General features: G+C 41.1%; 1 protein-coding gene across 6 annotated transcripts in view; it reads right to left on the bottom strand.

Moving 5' to 3' along the window:
- Positions 1 to 17,166, bottom strand: part of BICD1 (BICD cargo adaptor 1) — a 1,749,421-nt gene that overhangs the window by 258,148 nt on the left and 1,474,107 nt on the right. For all 6 annotated transcript variants that reach the window (XM_044088105.1, XM_044088107.1, XM_044088108.1 and 3 more), the window contains one exon: positions 11,779 to 11,930. In XM_044088105.1, coding sequence (XP_043944040.1) covers positions 11,779 to 11,930 — 152 coding nt within the window. The remainder of the gene's footprint in view (positions 1 to 11,778; positions 11,931 to 17,166) is intronic.

Genomic DNA, 17,166 nt, shown 5'->3' with positions numbered 1-17,166 from the left:
TTAACATGTTTATAACCATTCTTTTCACTGAAGTAGCATTCTTATAACCATTCTTTTCAGTGATGTAACATTCTTATAACCATTCTTTTCACTGAATTAACATGTTTATAACCATTCTTTTCACTGAAGTAACATTCTTATAACCATTCTTTTCACTGAAGTAGCATTCTTATAACCATTCTTTTTACTGAAGTAAAATTCTTATAACCATTCTTTTCACTGAAGTAACATTCTTATAACCATTCTTTTCACTGAAGTAGCATTCTTATAACCATTCTTTTTACTGAAGTAACATTCTTATAACCATTCTTTTCACTGAAGTAACATTCTTATAACCCTTCTTTTCACTGAAGTAGCATTCTTATAACCCTTCTTTTCACTGAAGTAGCATTTTTATAAAGTACAGTTTTGTACCTACCATAAATGTAGATGTCCGATAGATATGCAACTGCAGTCATAACATATGGGTTGTCCTGCCTCAGGCAGCCCTCGGTCGGCCGAATTCCAAAGTCTGGGTCCGGCATCGGCTGGTGTCGCCTCCTCTCCGACGTCACAACGGCTGGAGTATAAAGGCATCGGCCGACGCCATCTTCTTCAGTGTTTCTTGCCCCAGATGCCAGGTGCCCTCCTAGGAAGGCTAAATTTGGTAAATGGATAAAATAATCCAAAACATGCACAACAGTAATAAACAGATACACCATAGGAAATACCCCCAGCTGAAGGGAAGAGGGGTAGGGACCCAAAAAGAAGGATACAGAGGGGTAGGAGGGTGGGAAAATCCGACTGCAGTTGCATATCTATCGGACATCTACATTTATGGTAGGTACAAAACTGTACTATGTCCTTCAAGAATGCAACTGCAGTCATAACATATGGGTTGAGTACCATAGCCAAGCTGGTGGTGGATGGAACTAAGATAAGGATGGTGTAGCTAAAATCCCCTGCAGGACCGCCGAAGCAAAGCCTGCTCAGGATCTGGAGTATAAGGGCAGGTTGTAGTGCTTGGTAAATGTATGCACGGAGCTCCATGTAGCAGCTTCTAAAATGTCCTTTGTTGCCACTCCTCTTAGAAAAGCTGTGGAAGTGGCTATAGCTCTGGTGGAATGTGGCCTGATATTGGCTGGCACACCTTTTCCATGGAAAGAGTAGCAAAATCTGATGCAATGTGCAATCCATTTTGAAATTGTTTGCTTGGAGATTGCTTTTCCTTGTGCTCCAGCAGCATAGGCTACAAACAGCTGATCAGACCTTCTGGTGGCCTTAGTTCTGTCCAAGTAGTAGCGCAATTGTCTGTGTATGTCCAAAGTATGCAGAAGTTTTTCCCCCTTATTTTCAGGATTGGGAAAGAATGCAGGTAGATGAATAGCTTGATTTAGAGACACCCTGGAAATTACTTTTGGCATGAATGTAGGATTGGTTCTTAGAGAGACTCTGTCTTGATGAAAAATGAGGAAGGGGGGCACTGCCATGAGTGCCTGTATCTCCGAAACTCTTCTTGCAGAGGTGACTGCCAATAAGAAGGCCGTCTTCCATGACAGAAATTGCATTTCTGAAGTTGCTGCTGGCTCAAATGGAGGGAGAGTTAGTTTTTCCAACACGTAGTTGAGGTCCCATGCAGGTACTGGCTGTTTTCTGGAAGGTTTAATATTCTTTATCCCTCTTAGAAACTGTCTTAGCAGAGGATGCGAAAACACTGGAGGGTCACAGTTGTATTTTGCTGAGATTGCTGAGGCATGAATCTTTATTGAGGAGTATGAGAGTCCAGTATGAAATAGTTCTGCCAAGTATTCTAATATTTGAGGTATACTCAGTAATGATGTGTCCTGACCCCTGTTGGCATTCCAGATACTGAATCTCTTCCACTTGGCTGAATAGGTTTTTCTGGTGGAAGGTCTGTGTGCTTCCAGCAAGATCTCTTGAACAGATTTGGAAAGAGAGTTTGGTGTTGAAGTCATGGTAGCCTCCAGGCTGTCAAATGCAATGTTTTCAGGTCTTGATGTACAGTCCTGTAATTGTGTTGAGTTAGGAGCAGGGGCCATAGGGTCAGAGGCCATGGCTTGGTCCGAGTTATGGTCAATAGCAATGGGTACCAGTCTTGCCTCGGCCAGTCTGGAGCTATCAAGATGCCTGTTGGTTGTTCTGCTTTGATCTTCAGTATCACTTTGGTCAGCAGAGGCAGGGGAGGGAATGCATAAATTTTTAGAGAATTCCAGCTGAAGGAGAGAGCATCCGTTTTCCAAGCTAGAGGGTGGTGAGTCCTTGTGCAGAACTTTTCCAGGTGATGATTTAAGTGGGAAGCAAAAAGATCTACGTCCAGTCTTCCCCATGTCCTTGCCAGTTGAGAGAAAATGTGAGGGTGCAGCATCCATTCGTGTGGATCCATGAAATTTCTGCTCAGATTGTCCGCCAGTACATTGTCCTTGCCTGGTACAAACTGGGATTATAAATGTATCCTCAGGCTCAGGGATTTTTCCCAGAGAAGCATTGTTAGTCTGCAGAGGGGGTAAGAATGAGTGCCTCCCTGCTTGTTTATGTACCACATGACAGTAGTGTTGTTTGTCCTTATTAGCAAATGTCCCTGTCGTAGTGTTTTTTCGAAAGTCTCGATGGCATGTATCACCGCCAACATCTCCTTTTGGTTTATGTGCAGATGTCTTTTCTTTGTCGTCCAAAGACCTTGAATGCATCTTCCCTCCATGTGAGCCCCCCATCCATGGTCTGAGGCGTCTGTTGTTATCATTTGGTCTGCTTGAGGTCTGTTGAAAGGCATGCCTTCGTTTAGTTGACTGGCTTGAGCTCACCATAGAAATTCCTTCTGCAGACATGGAATAAGTGGGATTATGTCCTCTAGGCTGTTGTTGTGTTGAGACCATAAGTTTTTTAGATACCATTGCAGCTTTCTCATATGAAGTCTTGCCAAAGGTATCAGAAGGATGCAAGATGCCATGAAGCCCAGGGCCTGCAGGATTTTCCTTGCAGTCAGCTGGGAAAGCTTTGCTAGGCCTTTGAAGTACTCTGGTAAATGCTGCTGTTTTTCCTCTGTGAGGTAGGCCATTTGTTTTTCCGTGTCCAGTTTGGCTCCTAGGAATATAATTTGTTGGGATGGTAGTAAGTTTGACTTCTGAATGTTGACTGTGTATCCCAAGGCCTGCAGAAGATGCATGACATGGTCCAAATTTCCTTTTAAGGTTTGTTTGCTGTCTGCTTGTATGAGACAGTCGTCCAAGTAGGGGTATATTTGAATCCCCTGCAGTCTGCAGTGTGCCACTACTGATGCCAGGCATTTCGTGAACACTCTGGGCACAGTAGATAAGCCAAACGGCAATGCTGAGAATTGATAATGCTCTGTCCCTGCAAGAAATCTGAGGTATCTTCTGCAGCTTTGTCTGATTGGGACATGCAGGTATGCCTCCTTGAGGTCCAGAGTAACCAGCCAAGACCCCTTGCCCAACATGGGAAGAAGTTGCTGCAACGTCAGCATTTTGAACTTTGGCACAATGAGGAAAGTGTTTAGAGTTGACAAGTCCAGTATGGGTCTCCACTTGTTTTCTTTTCTTGGAACAAGGAACAATCTTGAATAAAATCCCTGGCCTTGTTCCTGAGGAGGAACCCTTTCTATTGCTTTTATACTTAATAGCTTGGAAACTTGAGTGAGTGCCTCTGCCCTTTGATGATGTGGCAGGTTTGGCATGCCTTGTTTTATTGGTAATGTGTGGAAGTGGAATCTGTAACCTTTGTCTATCAAATCCAGAATCCAATTGTCCTTGGTTAAGATATGCCAGTTTTGTGAGAATAAGGCTAATTTTCCGCCCAAAGGTGCTTCTCTTTGAACCTTTGTAGGCGGTACGAAAGTCAAATCATTGTGATTGTCCTTGTGGTGCAGCTGAATTGTCTACGCCACTTCTTTGATTTGGAGGTTGCCATTGGCGTCCCCTGTAAGATCCTCGGTACTGCCCTCTACCTCGGCCACGTCTGCTTTTTCCCCTTTGAAACTTGTCAGAGCCGGGGAAGGACCAATTCTTGGAGGGCCAGTTTCTGCTGAATCTGGGTGGCTGAACCTGAAGGAAATCCTTGACTGTCTGTACTGACTTTGCTTTTTCCTCTATGGATTTCAATACATCTTGTGCAGTAGCACCAGAAAGCTTTTGTTTTTCCAATGGTGCATCCAGTAACTTTACTTTGACATGGTCAGGCAAAGACTGATCCTTCAACCAAGCATGTCTCGATTACAGCCCCAGTCATAGCTGCCCTACATGAAGCTTCCAGTGCATCATAACCACACTGCAGAAAATGGTTATTAACCTGCTGAGTATTATGAATATGATCCTGCAGTGCCTTTTTATCAATAGGCTCAGGAGAGGCTAACTTTTTCTGTAAATCATCTAGGAGAAAATCTTGGTACTGAAACATGTGAAATAGGCAGTTAAGAGACCTCATGGCTAAAGTAGTAGAGGTATATACTTTTTTACCCCATCTCTCCAGGGACCTAGCTTCTCGGTCAGCTGGCAGTGGATTTTTGGCAGAGGAGGAAGCCGCTCCCTTGGGGCCCTGTGAAATAGTTTCTAGGTCCACAGAGTGTGTGTGTGTGTGTTTGTTTATGTGCATATGCATGCATATAATACATGTGGGTAGATATATGTGTAGGGAGGCATAAATGCACGAAACTGATTTCTCAAAATGGCTCTGATTTTACTTCATATTTTGGTCTGTTCTTTTTTTGGCAAATCAATGAGGATTAAAATCATTAAATAATGACAAATTTGAGTTTCAGACTTTGTAACCTTCAGAGAAAGCATGTTAATGCACAGTTTGTTATTCTAGCAACTCTAAGTATATAAAAGCAATATTTGTCCCTGGTTTTTGGTCCTTTGTGCCCCATTATTTTTTAGCTTCCTGCTCGATTCTTGAGCTAAGAGATTCATAGGAGGGGGAAGGGGCTGCAGTGAATTGCACAATGTATTCTGGCAGCAGTGAACTAAGAAGATACATTCCCATATGACAGTTATTTATGTATTTAGTCATTGTTTTGATTATAATCAAACTCTAAGATGTACACAGTCATACAAACAGCTGTGATTGATTAGTGGTCACGTGTGTGTGTGTGTGTGTGTGTGTGTGTGTGTGTGTGTCTGTGTGCGCGCGCGCGTGCACGCCTGCATGACTATAAGGTTATTTGTGGAGCTGTCTGTATGTATGTTTGTGTTTATGTGTGCATGTGTGTGTGACTGTCAAATAAGAGATATACTAATGGGAAAAAGTCTGGGCGATTGGACCTTTTCCCGTTGGTATATTCTTGGATTTAGAATGGGCTGGCCAATCAGCATACTCATTTTTGAATGCTAATGGCCAGTCATTGTATAATAAATCTTAACTAATTGTTATTACATGTAAAACTGTATCTCAATATGTTATTATTTCAATGTATGTAATTATTTCATGTATAGTTGCATCTCAATATTTATTCAATGTATGTAATTTTTTCATTTATAGCTACATTTCAATGCATGTTTACTATGTTCTGATCTTGTTGTATTATGCCTAAGTTACTTGTTAACTGGAGCTTTTCTCCACGGGCCTCTGCTGAAAATGGACATGTATCTGGTTGGACTATCCCAGTTAGCAAATGTAAAACAAAAATAAATAAAATAAAATAAAAGTCAATGGCAGTCACTGATGCTAAGCCAGAAAATAACACATTGTCCTTTGGCAAGTGTGCTTTTTATTTCAGGAAGATGATGTACATTTTATGGTATTTTATTGTAAAGAACAGAACATTGATCATCGTTTTTGTGAGCTAGGCACATAACTCTCACCTATAATAAGCTGCTGTGAGGTACTGTAGTCAAAAAAGGGCCACACTGGCAGACAAATGGTGAAAAGAGACACTAATTCTGAACAACTGGTATGCATCTTCCGACTACTTCATTAACAACTCTGCTATCTGATCATTCTCAGTAAATGTTTACCTTTAAACTGTAGTATTGGACATCTGACTACTGTATTACGTGAACATAAGGAGCACAAGATTATTGCTACAATTAATATTTTTACTATCAAACCAACTGTTTAACCAAACAGAGCATTATGCTTGTTCTTGGAAGGTTTGCCAGCACTCAGTCAAGGTATATTGTTTATTCAGCTTTTATTTATTCTGTGGGTTCATATTACACTGAGATTTTAGAAGTTCAGTTCAGGAAACTTTCTTACAGCACTGTTTCAGTACAGCAAGCGACTTTGTTGTTAATGTGAATGAATGTGCCCCCATTGTCCCATTATTCTAGCTCCAAAACTGCACAACTGCCGACAACATAGAATACTTAGTTTTACAGCAAAAAGAACACAGGGGTGTGGGGTGCACAACCGCATGGGGGAAGTAAAAAAGCTCCATCTGGTATATTTTTATGTACTCTGTGAGAAGAACAAATATTGTTTCATTAATAAGTGAGCCATAGCTCCATGCAGTGTTCTGTACATTCCATAGTTTTTGACCCTTCAGACATGAAAGCAGCTCTCCTCTTTGCTATCTTCAACCCCAGTTCAGTGATTGCTCTGTGATGCAGAGTGATAGTATGGTAACAATCTGATCTACTACATTGCCTGCTGGCCAGGGCATTTGCTGCTTGAGGAACAATGAACACAGAAAAGTTTAAAAAAATTGAGAAGTTAAAGAAAATCAAAAATCTAATTTTATGCTAATGGATTGATGATAACAGTACTCTCTCTCCCACCCATAGGGGCAACGTGCACCTGTTTCACCAGTCTCACTACAGAAAACAACTTGCACTTGTATATATCCCTGAGCACCGCATCCCTTTGGCATGGGCTCTTTCATCCTCTCTGTACAGTTAAGCTCCCAAGCTGCTACTTGAACTCAGGTCACCTAGGCCTCAGTCAGGGCGTTATTCCTTTACACCACTCTTACAGCCTGCTGAGGACAGTAGTATTTAATGCCTTTGGAGTAAAGAAGACATCCTTCTGCATCTACTGTGTTTGCACAAGCAGTACATAAAGACAATGTAGTTTAATGTTGATATGTGAATATACATACATATGTGTGACTGTGTGTGTGTGTGTGTGTGTGTGTGTGTGTGTGTGTGTGTGTGTGTGTGTGTGTGTGTGAGTGTGTGTGTGTGTGTGTGTGTGTGTGTGTGTGTGTGTGTGTGTGTGTGATTGTGTGTGTGTGTGTTTCCGTGTGTGTGTTTATGTGTGTGTGTTTACGTGTGTGTGTGTTTACATGTGTGTTTGTGTTTACGTGTGTGTGTATATGTGTGTGTGTGCGTGTTTACATGTGTGTGTGTGTTTACATGTGTGTGTGTGTGTGTGTGTGTGTGTGTGTGTACATATATATATATATATATTTTTTTTTTTCTTCACAGGCATTGCAGTTGACAAATTACTCATTTATTAGAATGAATGAAAAAAATTAAGACTAACGAGTTGAGATCCTTTAAGTAGCTTGGGATTTTTGTAGAAATACATGAAACAGGACAATTAGATTCATTGTTTCTGCTGGCTAGTTTATGCAACAGAATGTGACTGGGCACCAGGCTTAAGTTCATTGTATCAGTAATAGAAATTGCAAATGTCACTCTAACATACAAGTTCAAGGACTGTACAGGGAAGATCGAGAAGGGGAACCCCCCCCCCCCACCGAGATACTGCTATCTCAGTGTTGGAATATATATATATCTATATATATATATATATATATATATATATATATATATATATATATATATATATATATATTTATATATTTGTTGTTGTTCATAGGTTCATACTAGGCTATCTGCCCTAGGGCATTTATAAGCCTAGCCAGAGTATGTTTGGCTTTCGCCACCCATTTTAAATTAATTTTGCTATGCCCTTTTTCGAGGTTAGTATACTGTACCTCTGTCTAACAGTGACACAGAAGTGATACCCGGGGTAAACCTACGATCTCCCATCCACTCATCAAGATTCCTCTTGAAGTGAGTCAATGAGGGACTCTGCCTATCCTGGACTGGGATTTTATTCCAGAGTGAAGGGAGCCTCTGGGTTATGAATCTGTCCCTCCAGCATGTCCTATTTATTTCAGTGCTGAGGTTCAAGTCTCTCGAGCGTGTAGCTCGATGGGATTTGGATTTTTTGAGGTGCAGCATGTCCCTTAATTCCGGGTTGGGCATGGCTTTATACGTCAGGCACAGGTCGCCTCTGAGCAGGCGGTATGCCACTGAGTAAAGCTGGAGTTTCTTTAACCGGGCAGCATATGGCATCTGTTTGAGCCCTTTGATCCTCTTGGTGAGGTACTTTTGGGGTCTTTCCAGTTGCTGCAGGTGTTTGGTAAGGTACATCCCAAAAGGGGCATTGTACTCGATTATGGGCCTGATGAGGGATGAGTAACGATGACCTCCCCTAATCTAGATGTGAATCCCTTCATGATTAGGTGGGCTATATAAAATGTTTTTCTAACCACTTTGGCCACGTGGTTGTCAAATGAGAGATTGCTATCAACTTGGGTCCCCAGGTCCCTAATTACTTCTTCTGTACTTAATGGATTACCACCTATGTGGTAATTTGTGGGCACTTTGTTTTTGCCAAAGGGGATGACTATACACTTTTTGGTGTTTAGCTTGAGGCCATGGCTCTGGCACCAGTTGTCTGTTTCTATGAGGCCCTTTTGGAGGATGCTTGTGTCGGCTTGAGAGTCGATTATGGTGCCCAGTTTACAGTCATCTGCGAACTTGGTCAGCCACAGTCCTTCTGTGTTGGCCTGTACCACCGAGAAATATATACCGAACAAGAGAGGTCCCAGGACTGAGCCTTGTGGGACGCCACTTGTAACTGGTTTGGAGTCTGACATGGCTCCAGCAATTCTAACCATGTGGGTTCTGTCCTTGAGCCAGTTTGCAACCCATCTAGTGACATAGGGGTTTATATTTAAGCTGGTGAGCTTATCTATAATGCCCGAGTGGGATACTGTATCGAAGGCTTTTGCGAGGTCCAGGTAGGCTGTGTGGACCACCTTCCCTTCGTCAATGGCCTTGGTGACTGTTTCAAAGAAGTCGACCAGGTTTAAGAGGCAGGATCTGCCCTTAACAAAGCAGAACTGGGTAGGATCCAGTGTCTGTAGGTCCCCAATATCTTTATTTATGAGGTCCATGATGATCCTTTCCATAGCTTTGCAGACCAAGCTAGTCAGGCTTATGGGGCGATAGTTTCCAGGGTCCGTTGAGGCACCACCTTTGTGGAGAGGGACCACTGTTGCTGTACGCCACTCTTTGGGTACATATCCTGTAGTAAGGCTGAGATTGAACAGTAGTTTTATGTATGGGTTTAGCTCTTTTTGGAGTTCATGTAGGACGCAGCCGGGGACACCGTCTGGTCCCATTGACGCTGTGTTTTTTGCTTTGGAGAGGGCGGCTCTTACCTGAGCATCTGAGATGTCAGGGGGGGCAACACTCTGCTGGGATAGATATTTGCCCTTTTGGTGGGGAAGGGGGGGGAGTTTGCACTGAACCTGTCAGCTAGGATGTTGGCAATGTCTGTGGGTTCAGTGTATTTTTTGTCATTTTTGGGCTAATTCTGAGCATATCTGGGAATTCCCACCCAGGTTCCTAACATAACTAAAGAAAGCCTTGTGATTATCCTTAGTGTCCTGTGCAATTTTTCTCTCGAAGCTGGCCTTAGACGATTTTATGAGTGCCCTTAGTTTTTTGCTAATACTGATCAGAGATGCCTTCCCTTTTTGGGATTTTGCTCTATCATGTATAGCTTCCTCCTTCTATTGTATAGTTTGTTTATGGCTGGGGTCCACCACACAGGACGTCTGCCTTTGGAGGATCGGGTCTTGGTTTTATTTGGGATTGCATGATCCATGCATTCCTGAAGGTGTTCATAGAATGCATTTATAAAGGATTCTGCGGTCTGGGCTGTATTTTCCACAGGCTCGGGGACTTTGAAGGATTCCACCTCGGTTTTGAGGAGTGTGAAATTTGCTTTAGAGAAGTTTTTCACTGTGGTTTTCTGGGCAGGGGTGGGGTCAGGATGTGAATATCCAGTGAGATCAGTTTATGGTCTGATCTTACCAGTGAGGGATACACTTCTGGTCTGGAGCATAGAGTCCCCATGTTGGTGATGATCAGGTCCAGTATGTTTTCCCCTCTTGTGGGAGTGGTAACAAGTTGTTCCATAGCATCTGAGTTTATGAATTCTAGGAACCTTTGGGCTAGGGTGTTGGAGCTAGAGTAATGCTCCCAGTCTATGTTTGGGTAGTTGAAGTCGCCCAATATAATAGTGTTTGGAGAGACCTTCATATTTTCTAGTGCTCTCAGGAAGGCCGAGTGGGGTTCCTAGGTTTGGGAGGGTGGTCTGTAGCAGGCTATAAACTGGAAGGCAGTTTTACCCACTGTTAGTTGCACATGGATAGTCTCTGATGCTTCGTGCTTTACCACCAACCTGGAGGTGTGGGTATCTTTGATGAATATCGATACTCCCCCACCTTTTGTGGTTCGGTCCAAGTTTTGGGGCCGAAAAGCATGGTATGAGGTATAACCTGGTAGTGCTGGGGTGCTCTCGGGAGCCCTGAATCAGGTTGTTGTGTCTTTCGGCTTTTCCTGGTTAGGGGTCGCCACAGCGGAATTCCGGTCCGCTAATGATTGGTAGTTAATTTTTACGTGCCGAGTTACCAGCTCTGACGCACAACCTTCAATGAAGGTGTGCCCATTCACGCATGTCTCCACGCAGAAGACGCTCTAGCTGAGAATCATATATATATATATATATATATATATATATATATATATATATATATATATATATATATATATATATATATTATATATTATAATGAGGGTATGGCGATCTGCTCCCCAATGTGTGGTGTTGGTAGCACGGCTTGCTCGTTACAAAAAAGATGTTTTGACTGCAATCAAATGTTTCTGATAGACTTTAACCAATGTTCTGCAACTTGATGACAGTTCCAAAGGAGTTTCATTAGGGAACATTTTGTCCATACTAATCCTTCTATTACTGACGTGATGCCAAAAAGCTGCTACACCATAACACAGACAAACTGGAGTTCTGTGTATAACAGTGCATCAGTAGATGAATTCCGCACAAGGGATAGAAGGAAAAAGTAAGCTTTTATAAACACACACACACACGTAAACATTTTGTCAAATAAAAAGGCATTTTAAATTGTTCAAGTTTGTCAAGGCAGTGTGATGAAGTCTTGTTTCTACTGTCACTTTGTAAGAGATGAAACCCTGTCAAAGTCTGCAAAGCATGCCTGCTGTTTTTCATGTATGACTAGTTCTCATGACATTCTAAGACATGCTTTTATAGAAGATCAGCAAGAGAGAGCTGATTGTATAGGAGACAAACAACATTAAGTACTGTCATTGGCTTCCCAACATACTGACAAAATGTAGCAATGAACAGCAGCTGTTCAGGTTGGAATTTGCTGTTTCTTCTTTTTTAATTCCCTGACTGCACTTCCCAGTGTTTTAATGAGGGAGCATGACTTGTTGCTGCTATCTCCCTTTCTGCTTTCGTTTCCTTTCATCACTTCTCCAGTGATGTATGATGATGGAGTTAGTCAAATAAGCAAGGAATGTATGGGGTTCAGATTTTTTTTGTATGCGTGGAGTTTAGTAGTTGTGATGAACAGATTGGTTTGCCTGCTGGAACAATGTAAAGGTGTTTAGTAAATAAAATTCATTCTCATTCTTAGCTGTTACATGAGACAGGGTGATCTCTTCTTCTCTACCTACCATCTTCTCTAAACATGCATCTCACCTGGTTGCAAACATTGCTCTCAGTGAAGAAAAGGTAGCTGCATCCTCCTTCAGAGCTTTCAGTTCGTTTCGAAGCTTCGTCATCGTTTCAGTGACCATCGTCTTTTCATTCTCATACTTATTCTTCAGATTTGCCAGGGCAACCTCTGCTGTCTGAAACGACAGCATGCAAAGAACTGTATTAAATACATTATTTTTACATTTTGCTAACCTAGCAATTCAGAAAAGAATTTATGTCATGTTGCATTGCTGATTAAAAAAAATATATAAAATCCTAGTCTCTGATTCTTTATAATTGCTGACAAGCTAACATTGATATTCTTGTGACAAATGTGGCATATGCTGACACCAATATAGATTTGAAGAATTTTAAAACATTACTGTTCCTAGGAGGTGAACAGTATAATTCTGGCAGCTGTTCAGCAGGGTATGTAAGACTTACTAAACATGCAGTTATTTATAACCTTCCACAAAGCCTAATCACCATCTTTTCAACTGAGGATGAAAAAGTATCATAAAACAGTTTGCTATTAATTACATCTTTTCATCAAAAAAATCAATCTAAAGCTGGTTTCATGAAATAAAACTTTTACTACTTAGACAATGTACACTTAGCCCTTTTGGATGACTAGATGCCACAATCTGTAAATTTCGGTAGATTAATAGTTAATTCCACATTTGAATGAAGACAAATAACACCTTACACTTCTTGCCTTCTCTGTAAACAAATTAAGAGAGAGGGCATACAAATATGTGGATGAAGAGAAACTACCATTTAATAAAACAGTACATTTTCAAAGGTAGAAAAAAATGATATGCAGTGCAAGAAAACTACCTGTTTTGTGACTCTTTTTGGCTTCCTACAGCTAACTATCAGCTTCTGCTGGGTCTTGTCATCCACAAGATCTAGTAGACCCACCTTAGCCTCCTCCAAGCCACATTTGACCAATTTCTGGGGCTGGTGAGGATTCCAAAGAGTCTCAAGCAGCATCATTCTACTGGCAGAAAGTGTTTTCCTAATTCCCACCCTCTAGCTCTCCCTCATCCGGTCTTTAGGGGTAGGCATGCAATGGGCTCAGTAATGTCGCATTTACACCTCTGTGTTGGTGTCAGCCTAAGCCCTTCCGACCACAATCAACACTTCTCATGTGTCACTGGTCTTTGTCAGGGATCAGCATGACAGTGCGTCAGTAAGCATGCACCCCACAACCCCCCACCGAATAAACATACTCATCTTCCCTGCCTGCACCATCAAGTGCCAGAGTTACTAATGGAACCCAGCTCACCTGGGCCAAAGTCAGGGCTTTATCCACTACTCTCCTGCACTAAATGCTGCTAGCTACTATTGGCATGTAGTAAGAAGTTAAAAGAAGAGACATACCTAGAATGTCACAGCCAGTACCCGCTTCTCAAAGTAGAGATTTTATGTAAAAAAAAAAGACACACACACACACACACACACACAGATATATATATATATATATATATATATATATATATATATATATATATATATATATATATATATATAGATATACATATATACACACACACACACACACACACACATATATATATATATATATATATATATATATATATAAAACACTCATTTCTGAAAAAGAACTAAATATTTGTGCCCCCATATAATTCAACTAATTCTGAGAAAGTTTTCAAAAGCTTTCAGAAACTGTTTCCTATGTCTGAAGTGCAAAATTAATTTTATGAAACAAAACATGTATTTTTTACAGAGTGCTAGTTCTCCAGTTGAAACCACTATTCAGTAAAGTGCATTAACAGTGATAAAACTCCGACATCTCTGTCAATTAGTGGTGCTGTCATAATCATTCATGGCAATCAAACTTCGGTGTACTTTACAATGAAGGAAGACAACAGCCATCTGTTTGTACACAAGCTTTCCACTCACTTACTTACAGTGCCCACTCTACATGATCAAGTATCTTAATGTTTATTTATTTGGTTCTTTGTTTGACTTTTTGACCGGGAAAGTCCCCCTGGGCAAAGCCTCTTTTCAGTGAAGTCCCGGGAGAAAAGCTGTATTTCAGTACATTTATATTAACAAGTGAATCTTAGACTTTTTTTTGGTTGGTCTGCCAGGGACTTCTCCCCAGTAGTCGGGAAGCAGTTTTTATTTTTTTATTTATTTATGTTTCAGTTTGATAACTACTGACCCTTTTCAGTTATGATCAGTGTACAAGTATGTAATAGTATACAGCGCGGTACAGTAATAAGCATTTGGTGTTGATTGTAGTACATGTACTGGAGCTTTTCTCCTGGGGACTCCCCTGAAAAGGAGCCTTTGTGCCCAGCTAGACTTCGCCAGTCAACAAATATAAAATAAATAAATAAATTAGGATATTTTCTTCTGCTAATAATAGTTTAACTATTTGTTCCCTTCAGCTCTTGTGCTAAGCAGCATGCACCTTCCACATTTCATTCTGTGATATTACAAGCTAGAATAGGAAAGTACACCCAGCTACTGTCCCTAACAGCTCATCTCTTCCACTAGGCAAGCACATTCTGTAAGACACGAAAACAAAAAAAAAACAAATAAACAAAACAAAAAAAACCCAAAACAAACAAACAACAAAAAACAGTACTGTAGAATATATATACATGCAATTATTTTTTTTGCAAATTAAAAAACTCCCAAAAGCAGATGCTGTGCACAGTGGTTGTTCAGACACAGGTACAGTGAGAGGATGATCAGCACCAGCTGAGAAGGATTCCTTCAGATATCAGCTTATCTGGTCAGTACAGATCTGATACATCTGACACTGATGGCTAGAGCAGAAAAAGGTCAAAAGGTTAATACTGAAAAAGCCCAATGTTGTCATAGAGAAATGTCTAAGGATGACTGACTCCAAAAGCATCATGGTCTAAGCAATAATACTTGGTGAAGCTATGAACTGCTAATTAACCTGTAATAACAGAAATGTTCACAAAAGAAACATTTTTAAAGAAAGCCCACAAAACAGTCATTCTCTTGGAGAAATGGTCTTTGACAGCAATGTTTAACAGTGAGCAATCCACTTGGAAAGGATTTGCTTAGCAACTGCTAGCGCCTAACTAGTTGCAGCAAAGAACAGCTACTCTGTCTTCCAAAACACATGCAGTTAGTTACCTTACAAATTCAGTTGCAAAGAGGTCACTGTCCTCTGGAAAAAAAAACAGCACAAGGTGGTGAATGAATTAATTTAAGGACAATTCTGCAACCACTTTTATAAAGAAATGTGGTTTGGCTTTCTTGTGAAAGACTATATATTTTAATCTTCAAATGAGACCATGAATTTTCAAGATCATGAAAGCAATCATGATGGCCACCAGCAAAAGCATAAGCATCTTCCAAGAGGCAAATTTCAGAGCCTTCAAACAAGCAGGTCCCTGTCAGGGACAGACAAGCCTGTAATTCAAGACATTCACGTTCCAAGGAGGGGAAGGGTTCCTCAGTGCATGACAGAGGTGCAGAACCTCCTTCAAGAAACTCTTTAACCAGTAGGTGCTAGTCTACATGCTTGTTCTTCACAGGATCATCAGGCAGTTATGCACTGTGACTGTGGAATAAATGAAACCCTTATCCATTAAGTGTCAGAGACAGGTCAGAATAACCTAGAAATTAGTAAACATCTTGGGACAGTTTTCTGCACTAATGGAGAATCTTTTCTAATCAGAAGATATGAATGAAGTTCTACTGGCAAATTTAGTCATTGCTAAAACTCCTGGTGGAAGGTCTGGCAGGATTAAGTCACACTCTGATGTTCAGTTGCTGCTGTCCAAGCTGTGACAGCATGTTTAGCTGGCACTGAGAAGGCTTCTCCTACACTATCAGACACACGGGATCCTAAAAAATGTACCCATTCTTCTCCAAATTTTAGTGATTAGGCTTGGAATCACACAACTGAAGGGAAGTACCAGGATCTCCTTTGGCAAGAGCAAGAGAATGTGTCCATATCAACTCTTCCTGTTTTTTTCTGCATCGAGTACAAGGGGGATGGACAACATCCTTACATCTGAAGAATAGTCTGATCTCCATGATAGCCCACCTTTGATAACACAAGGCTCATAAATACTCACCTCTAGGACTTGAAAGAAAGAGAGGCCTATAGAGTCCATCAGTATGTTCAAATCGTGCTAAGTCAATGACTGAAAGGTTGATATCTCTGACTATAGCTCACTGCTGGATAAATATCCTCTCTTTGCATAACAGGTACAAGTCTTAAGAATTATATGATAACCTGGTTGTTGGATTACATCTGGAGAGGTTTCATTCTCAACTGTCCCTCTATAGTATTCAGGGCAAGAAACACTACCTGCAGCTCCATCTGGTTTATGTGGAGCCCCCTCCACAGGAAGAGATCACACTGATACACGACAGAACTGAGGTAGTCTTCTCACATGGTAATCATAGAAAATGTTAGGAACTGCCAGAGCGAGAGTCCCAAAATATGTAGACTGAATGGCTGAAAGAATGGACTTACATATGCTGTCCAAGATGCCATTTCGTAGAATAATCTCTTTACTCCAAGGTATGGCTATCTTGGAGTTAGTAAATATACGTTCAAGGAGGGGAGCTGGCTCCCTTATGGGGTTTTTAAAGGAGAATAGTGAATTTTGAGATTCACTCTTGTGTTTTCAGAGTTTTTTTTCTGGCTTGCTGCCACTCAGTATTTCGAGTACTGACATTTCAATAGGGAACCTTCCCACACTGCTAGCAATGACTGCATCATCAGGACCCTTTCAATGGTTCTGTGGCATTGCAAAAGCCCATATTTGCATTTTTGGGGATGTTCTATCATATTAGAACCAAGTAATACGGATCTCACACAATAAAAGCTGTAACTGCATAATAATACTTCAGCTGAAACTCACATCCTCAGGTGTGTGAAACAAATTCACTTCAGAATCTCAATATCGAAATTCTGAAACAAATCCAAAAAAAAATGTTTCTGCAGGGGGGACAAGCCCCCTTGCATCCCCACACCCCTGCTACTTAAATATTCCAACTCCAAGATCGCACTACAGCGGGGAAAAGGGAAATCTCCCATTCCACGCTGTATGCAGATGACCGTTCACAATGTCGGGATTCCAAAGGTCCGATCATATGGTCTCAGCCATATGAAATTTGATCTTTCAGGATTTAGGCATTATGAAGTGTTCCCTTGTGAAACACACCATGAAGATCACGGCCACATGAAACTCAAAAGGTACAGAACAGTCTCAGCCTGGATTCAATACTGCATCCTCACCTATGCTGTTAAGGACAGGGATTTCTTGACACTCTGTTCGGGCAGGAACAAATGAAATTCAATAGTGTCCAACTCATCCTCAGTGAAGGCAGCAGATTTACAGAGGAGCTCTGCTGACTTAA

The sequence above is a fragment of the Protopterus annectens genome, chromosome 11.part0 (assembly GCF_019279795.1).
Source record: "Protopterus annectens isolate FY-2018-M chromosome 11.part0, PAN1.0, whole genome shotgun sequence".
Classification (NCBI taxonomy): domain Eukaryota; kingdom Metazoa; phylum Chordata; order Ceratodontiformes; family Protopteridae; genus Protopterus; species Protopterus annectens.
Note: the sequence above shows the minus strand (reverse complement) of the source record. Positions and strands in the feature narration are given on the sequence as shown.